A 9,272-nucleotide genomic window follows, 5' to 3' on the forward strand; every position below is an offset into this window, starting at 1 on the left:
TGCCCTTGTCCTGACACAGCCATGAGAACTTGCATTATTCAGCTTCTGGGTGGCTGCATCAGACATGCCCTTGTCCTGACACAGCCATGAGAACTTCCATCCGTCTGTTTGTTTGTGACTCATATTTTTATCTTTGAGTTAGTCGTGACACACAAACACACACACACATTAACACACACACACACACACACACACACACACACACACTGTGTGTCGTAAACCCCACCAGCCCAGCACTCCATCTCTCTTACACACACACACACACACACACTGTGTGTCCTACACCCACTAGTACAGCACTCTCCCTCACACACACACACACACACTGCGTGTTGAAAACCCCACCAGCCCATCTCACACGCGCACACACACACACACACACACACATGCACACACACACACACACGCACACACACACACACACCTCCTACACCCCACCACAAGAGCACAGAGCACCAGGGCAGCCTTGCCTGACCTTCAGGCTCAGGTTTTGATTCAGACTCACCTATCTCTCTCTATCAGAGCCACCATTTCCACAATGGACTTGCATACTCTATCGATTAGAGCCACCATTTCAACCGATCCAGGGCCACGGTTTTGATTCAGACTCGCCCATCCTTACATATTCTGCACTACTATCACTTTGCTCTTTGCACTTTCATAACACACACACACACACACACACACAAGCACAAGACCACTATCTTGCACTACCCATCCTCACAAGCACAAGAACATATTTTTTGCACTATCCACACCAGCAGCACAAGATCACTTTCCTCCTGGACACCGACACTGTCAAAATCATTGCACATTACAATAGGGTCAGACCCTTTTCCTGTATCTGGAAACACTCTGTGTGAAAATGTTCTCCCTATGTGTATGTATATATGTTCTCCCTATGTGTATGTATATGTGATTTATGTATGTATGTCGGTGAGGTGTATAAGTGTATATGTGTATAAACTACTGGATGACCTAAATTTCCCTCTGGATTAATAAAGTATCCATCTATCTATCCATCTATCTATCTATCAATCAGAGCCACCATTTCAACCATGGACTGTGAAGCGCATTTATAATCTGTCGGGCCACAATTATACGACCATGCTGCAATCAGTGGCAGACCGTGGTTTTTAATGGTTAGGCGTTTTAATGACCATTTATCTTTTTGTGAGACTAAAAACCAGTTAGGGGGTCAGTGAGGTGACACCCATGGAGGATAATTTTACCGTTAGAGCAATTAAATGCTGCCTTTTTAAACCTTTTCAGATGAAAAGGACCTGGGAAACGTGTTTAAGTCTCGGTAGTTAGGTTGTTAAAACCTACTCCATTTTTAACTAAAGTAATACCCTACAGCCAGACCAAACTGTTGGACCAAAAGCAATGGTACTACGAGAGGAATCTTTGAAATCGTTTATTGTTCAACACCAGCTAAATGTGTTTCGGCCGAGCTAGGCCTTTATTGCGCTTGTCTTACAGAAGTAGAACAAACTGATTGGCTGACATCCATAAAGAAATGGATCTGATTGGCTGACATCCATAAAGAAATGGATCAAATCCGTTCTCTCCTCTTTCTGTCTGTTCCCATACTCTGACAAAAGGAAGCAGCGTGTGACACATGTGGCTACGATGAATTCAAATGTTTTGATGTTCAGAAGTAGGTAGGGCCCTATTAGAGAGGTTATAAGCAGCACTGACCCTATTAGAGACGTTATAAGCAGTACTGACCATATTAGAGACCTTATAAGCAGTACTGACCCTATAAGAGACTAGAGACGTTATAAGCAGTACTGACCCTATTAGAGACTAGAGAGGTTATAAGCAGCACTGACCCTAATGGAGACGTTATAAGCAGTACTGAGCCTATTAGAGACGTTATAAGCAGCACTGACCCTAATGGAGACGTTATAAGCAGTACTGAGCCTATTAGAGACGTTATAAGCAGCACTGACCCTATTAGAGACGTTATAAGCAGTACTGACCCTATTAGAGACGTTATAAGCAGTACTGACCATATTAGAGACTAGAGACATTATAAGCAGTACTGACCCTATTAGAGACTAGAGAGGTTATAAGCAGTACTGACCCTATTAGAGACTAGAGAGGTTATAAGCAGTACTGACCCTATTAGAGACTAGAGACGTTATAAGCAGTACTGACCCTATTAGAGACGTTATAAGGGAGGCAGTACTGACCATATTAGAGACTAGAGAGGTTATAAGCAGCACTGACCCTAATGGAGACGTTATAAGCAGTACTGACCCTATTAGAGACGTTATAAGCAGTACTGACCCCATTAGAGACGTTATAAGCAGCACTGACCCTATTAGAGACGTTATAAGGGAGGCAGTACTGACCATATTAGAGACATTATAAGCAGTACTGACCCTATTAGAGACTAGAGACGTTATAAGCAGTACTGACCATATTAGAGACATTATAAGCAGTACTGACCCTATTAGAGACTAGAGACGTTATAAGCAGTACTGACCCCATTAGAGACGTTATAAGCAGTACTGACCCTAATAGAGACGTTATAAGCAGTACTGACTCTATTAGAGACGTTATAAGGGAGGCAATACTGACCCTATTAGAGACTAGAGAGGTTATAAGCAGTACTGACCCTATTAGAGACGTTATACGCAGTACTGACCCTATTAGAGACGTTATAAGCAGCACTGACCCTATTAGAGACTAGAGACGTTATAAGCAGCACTGACCCTAGTAGAGAGGTTATAAGCAGTACTGACCCTATTAGAGACGTTATAAGCAGTACTGACCCTATTATACCCCTTTTCCACCAAAGCCGGGCCGGTGCTGGTTCCGGGCTGGTTCCAACTCTGGAACCAGTTCTTCCGTTTTCCACACAAAAAAAGCTGGCTCCGGTTCCAAAAAACAGGTTCGAAGTCAGCACCAGCTTTTAGGTGGGCCAGAAACAAGAACCGGTGACGTCGGGTTCGTCCCGAGGTTATGGGCGGAGCTACCACACCAGAAACCGTCAACCAAGAGGATGAGGGAAAACGGTGAAAACATAAATGAAAAATCCATCCAGCAGTGGATCACCGATGAAATAAAAACATTGATAGCGATTTTGTCATCAACAGAAATGCAAGACAAACTTGGGGAGGCAGTAAGGAAAGCAACAATATATGAGGAAATAGGGGGAGAGTTGGAGATGGCGGGGTTCAAAAGGACAACAGACCAAGTAACAAACTAATTAAAAAAAATAAAGAAAGCTTTCATCCATCAAAATGTGTTGTCTGCATCGTATACAGTAACTCTTTCAATCTATCTTGTTTTGGTTGTGTGATGTCACACCTAAGATTAGCTGTTGACTAAGCAAATTCGTGTAGCAGCTAGCTAACTAGCATTAGCTGCTAGCTGTCGTGAGGTAGCCTACTGTTACAGCTGTTGTGGCAACTGGTAAGTAGGTAGTAGCTAGTCTACTTGTGTAAAGATATATGTATTGTTTATGTAATCACTTATATATGTATTGTTTATGTAATCACTTATATATGTATTGTTTATGTAATCACTTTTATATATCCAACCCAAATGCGTTGGCAATACTAGTCTACAACGTTATGGTCATGCCAATAAAGCTTCTTTTGAATTGAATTGAATAGTCAACTCCCGTCATGAACTGCATTGTCACTCGTTTGATCTACGTGGAGAAATATAGAAAACCCGTTGCCAAGTAAACAGAACATTAACTTAAGCTCGTTTGGTACTACATGGTATTAAAAATGAAACATAATAGAAGTTTTATCGAAATTTGTTTGCGTTCTCCCAGGAATAAAACCACTCGTGAATAACTAGTAACCTGTCACAACATTCCAAAATGTTTAGCTAGGACAACAGAGGCGTATGACGTGATTTAAAGACGTAGCTAGCCCTACTCTGGCTCTCGGTCGGTGGAAAATCGAGCTGGTTCTTAGATAAGAACCAGCACCGAACCGCTTAAGCACCAGCCCGGAACCAGCCCGGAACCAGCACCGGCCCGGCTTTGGTGGAAAAGGGGAATTAGAGACGTTATAAGCAGTACTGACCCTATTAGAGACGTTATAAGCAGCACTGACCCTAATAGAGGCGTTATTAGGGAGGCAGTACTGATCCTATTAGAGACGTTATAAGCAGCACTGACCCTATCAGAGACGTTATAAGGGAGGCAGTACTGGCCCTACCGGTTCCATGGTCCATGATTTCAACTCTTACTCACCTATCCGGTCCAGGCGATCCAGGGCCACGGTCTCGAAGGCCCTCCTCATCATGGGGTACTCCTCCAGCACCTCGTTGAAGTGGTCGACTGAGAGCGAGTAGAGGCGGCAGTAGGTCTCAGCCCGGACACTCGCCGTCCTCCTGCCTCGAGTCAGCAGGCAGATCTCTGCAGGGCAAACAAGCAGTGGGTCACACTCGGGATGACGACAGCACACACACAAACACACACACAAACACATACAGCACCAGGCTACACACCACTACTCCTGACAGGGCAGTACACTGAGCAGGAGAGGGGACTGCTGCTGAGATCATGCACCTGATAAACACTAGAGAGAGGAATTCTACTCCCATCACTACTAGGGCTCTCGTGTGACAGTGTTAGCGTGGCTAAATCTCTCGTGTGACAGTGTTAGCGTGGCTAAATCTCTCGTGTGACAGTGTTAGCGTGGCTAAATCTCTCGTGTGACAGTGTTAGCGTGGCTAAATCTCTCGTGTGACAGTGTTAGCATGGCTAAATCTCTCGTGTGACAGTGTTAGCCTGGCTAAATCTCTCGTGTGACAGTGTTAGCGTGGCTAAATCTCTCGTGTGACAGTGTTAGCGTGGCTAAATCTCTTGTGTGACAGTGTTAGCGTGGCTAAATCTCTTGAGCCCATAGTGTCTGTGAGTACGGTCTGATTGGCTTTTTATTTAACCAGTAACACTGGTGTTTGGACCACAATGCTTTGCTCCACACAACTTAAAGGAGGTCTGGCATGCCTCTCTGCAGTGAGTACCACACTCTAGCCCAAAGTGCTTCATTACAGTCTGTTACACCACTGTGCTAAACCCTCATCAGATACAGCGGGAGTCATGCATCTGCAGCTCTGGGAATGACCCCAGCAAAGCCTCACTGTTAAACATGAAACTTCAGGTCTCTAATCCTGCAGAGTCCCGTGAATGTTACTTTCATAGCTTAGTGCTTCACCCCGCCCTAATCTGCCTAGATAGACAGCTGAATCAGGCTCCATTAGACAGCTAGCAGAGCTTTTCAAATCAGACATGCAACACACCGTGCTCCAGAGCTACATCACACCAAAACATAATACCCCACCCCCACCCTGCTGTGCTGTGTGGTTTTGGGAGAGGTGGGATGGTGGTATGTAGTGTTTCACTGGCATTCCATACAGGAAATGGTAATTAATCCTAACTGCGGTGCTGTGGCTGCACCACCTCCTGTGCCAGGGGAGGGAGATCTAGAGGAGTGCTTTGAGGGGCACATGCAGAGGGATGCCTGCATTCACCAGGAGGGGGCGCTCAGGGGGGACACAAGCACGCTACCAGGAGCGGGGCGCTCAGGGGGGGTCACAAGCACACTACAAGGAGTGGGGCGCTCAGGGGGGGGGACACAAGCACGCTACCAGGAGCGGGGAGCTCAGGGGGGGGGGGGACACACAGGCAAGTGGCAATGCGTTACTGAGACAAACAGAGTTAAAGCATGCAGCGTTTACTGGCTCTATCCCTCAAGGTCACTCAAGGTCACTCAAGGTCACTCAAGGTCACTCTGTGTGTGTGAGCAGATTCAGCACTTCAGCGCAAGGAGGGAGAGAATGACAGAGAGAGAGAGAGAGGGAGAGAGAGAGAGAGGAGAAGGGGAGGATGACAGAGAACTAAAGAAAGAAAGAGAGATAGAAAGAGGATGGGTGGGTGGGGAGAAAGAGATGCTGACATGGTCATTTATTTCTCTCACACAGAGGCAGAAGAAAGGTTGGCTGACGTGTAATAACCCAACACTGACCCCCACACTGTCATGTTATATCTGTGCCCCTACACCTCTACAGCATTTAGATGACAATCATGTTCATCAGTCTGGGAATGAGAGAGATTGGATAGGCTGTAATAGTACTCTGAATAACAACTGTTTCCTAAAACCACAGAATCTCTCTGAGTGTCCTCTCTGTCGCAGTGGTCTTATTAACCCACCATCACACTATGAGTGGTCTTATCAGCCCTTACCCTAACCATCACACTATGAGTGATCTTACCCTACACACACACATCTTACCCTAACCATCACACTATGAGTGGTCTTACCCTACACACACACATCTTACCCTAACCATCACACTATGAGTGGTCTTACCCTACACACACACATCTTACCCTAACCATCACACTATGAGTGGTCTTACCCTACACACACACATCTTACCCTAACCATCACGCTATGAGTGGTCTTATCCGCCCACCATCACACTATGAGTGGTCTTATCCGCCCTTACCCTAACCATCACACTATGAGTGGTCTTATCCGCCCTTACCCTAACCATCACGCTATGAGTGGTCTTATCAGCCCTTACCCTAACCATCACGCTATGAGTGGTGCTCTCTGTCTCCCACTACACACCAGCCTCTCTCTCTCTCTTTCTCTTCCTCCCTCCCTTTCTCTCTCTCTCTCCCTCCCTCTCTCTATCTCTCCCTCCCTCCCTCTTTCTCTCTCTCTCTATCTCTCCCTCCCTCTCTCTCTCTCCCTTCCTCCCTCCCTTTCTCTCCCTCCCTCTCTTTCTCTCTCTTTCTCCCTCTCTCTCTCCCTCCTTCTCTCTCTCTCCCTCCCTCTCTTTCTCTTTCTCTCTCTCTCTCTCTCTCTCTCTCTCTCTTAGATGCTTTACATGTCCAATCAGCAGCATCTTCACTATTCCCATAGTAAACACTGACTAACCACAGACTGTAGGCCAGCTGTTTGACAGTTGATCAAACAAATGAAATTGTAAATGCAATAATTGTGCAAAAGGATGAGTTTAACAACTGAAAATAAGCAAATAGTTTGATCATATAATTTGTATTCATAAGAGTAGTGGCAGCCCAACAGGATATGCTTTAAGGGCAATGCAAAAGCAACAGTTAACGCAGCTCACATAACCAAAACACTTAAAGCACAAAACGTGACAGATAGACGTTTTGATAGATCAAGAAATGTTTGCGGGAAGGAGATATGCATTACGATTCGACGAAATGGATTACGATTCGATGATATGCATTACGATTCGATGATATGCATTACGATTCGCTTCAGTCGGACTACAATGCGGCCCAGCAGTTGGATGGGCTCAGCACAGACAAACACAACCATCTGCTGCTGCCACTATTCCCAACCAACAGATTTGACTGAATGAAACATCATCAAAACGCTTCAATAACACACATAACAGTCCTTGTTTTGCTTTGAATCTGATCTTCTCCTCTCTCACATACACTCTCACACAAACCCACAAACTCATACACAGACACACATTAACACACATTCACACACACACACACAGACACACACACACACACAGACACACACACACACACACACACACACACACACACACACACACACACACACACACAGACCACTCACACACAGACAAACACACACCTGACCTTACCTCCAAAGTAGGAGCCATCTGAGATCTTGGTCTCCTTGCTGCCCTTGGTCAGCACGCTGAGCACGCCGTGTTGGATGAAGTACATCTTCTTGCCCACGGTGCCCTCCTTGATGATGTAGTCGCCCGGCTGGAACACCTCGAACCGCAGCTTGGTGAGCATGGAGGTCACGAAGTTGGGGTCCGCGTTGGCAAACAAGGGCATGGTGGCTACCAGCTTTCGACAGTTAAAACTAATTATCTCCTGTGAGGAGAGAGAGATAGAGTGGGAGGGGATGGATAGAAAGGGAGAGAGGGAAAGGGGAAAGAGAGGGAGGGAGAGAGAGTTAGAAAGAGAGAAAGCGAGGGAAGGAAGAGAGAGAGAAGAATTTTATCAACCATGTTCAAACAATATGGAGCACAAAACATTCAGGCTAAGCCTCCGTACCTATTCTTAGTTACTGCCAACAATGTTCCTTAAGACTGTACTCAAAGCAAACACTCTGGACTACAGAATGCTGAGGTCAATCAATCAATGATACGTTCTTAGACTGCACTCTAGGGGTACTGAATGCTGAGGTCAAGGACTGAAAGGAAGAGGAGATGGCCTGCCTCTCTGAGCGGTTCATTCAGCTCTCCCAGAATGCTCTCCTCATCAAACATCTTGCCCTGGTAGCGGTGCTCGTAGTAGTCGTGGATCCGCTGACGCATGTCCGCTGGAAGCTTGTGGAAGGACATGTACTGCTCCACCTGTTTGTACTGAAAGAGGAGGAAAAGCGTGTTAGACTAATGCAGATAGGTTTCTGTAGAGAGGACAGAGTGAGTGGGAATGAGAGATTCTGTGTTTCTCCGTTACAACAGGAAATATGTACTTATTGATACTCATTTACAAGGTTAGGCTACAGATGGAATCGCCAGGATACTCATTGTCAAGGGTTTGGCTAAAGAGGGGGTCATTAGGATACTTGTTTTCAAGGTCAGGGCTTGTTTTCAAGGTTAGGCCTTTCATTGTGATCCAGGTTATTGAAAACGTCTCACTCATCACAGCATATACATCACACCTAACCAACCCATAAACATCACATCACACCTAACCAACCCATAAACATCACATCACACCTAACCAACCCATAAACATCACACCACACCTAACCAACCCATAAACATCACATCACACCTAACCAACCCATAAACATCACATCACACCTAACCAACCCATAAACATCACATCACACCTAACCAACCCAGAGATATCACATCTAACCAACCCATAGACATCACACCTAACCAACCCATAGACATCACATCACACCTAACCAACCCATAAACATCACACCTAACCAACCCACAGACATCACATCACACCTAACCAACCCATAAACATCACATCACACCTAACCAACCCATAAACATCACATCACACCTAACCAACCCATAGACATCACACCTAACCAACCCATAGACATCACACCTAACCAACCCATAAACATCACACCTAACCAACCCATAAACATCACATCACACCTAACCAACTTATAGACATCACACCTAACCAACCCATAAACATCACACCTAACCAACCCATAAACATCACATCACACCTAACCAACCCATAAACATCACATCACACCTAACCAACTTATAGACATCACACCTAACCAACC

At 45.5% G+C, this 9,272-nt stretch overlaps 1 protein-coding gene across 1 annotated transcript in view; it reads right to left on the bottom strand.

The window, feature by feature from the left end:
- The window catches only part of hcn4l (hyperpolarization activated cyclic nucleotide-gated potassium channel 4l), a 36,056-nt gene that overhangs the window by 2,882 nt on the left and 23,902 nt on the right, over positions 1–9,272 (bottom strand). Inside the window, exons 5-7 of the mRNA XM_031564683.1 lie at positions 8,221–8,367; positions 7,633–7,873; positions 4,223–4,387 (exon numbers count right to left, since the gene is read on the bottom strand). Coding sequence (XP_031420543.1) covers positions 4,223–4,387; positions 7,633–7,873; positions 8,221–8,367 — 553 coding nt within the window. The remainder of the gene's footprint in view (positions 1–4,222; positions 4,388–7,632; positions 7,874–8,220; positions 8,368–9,272) is intronic.

The sequence above is a fragment of the Clupea harengus genome, chromosome 3, assembly GCF_900700415.2.
Source record: "Clupea harengus chromosome 3, Ch_v2.0.2, whole genome shotgun sequence".
NCBI classification, from domain to species: Eukaryota; Metazoa; Chordata; class Actinopteri; order Clupeiformes; family Clupeidae; genus Clupea; species Clupea harengus.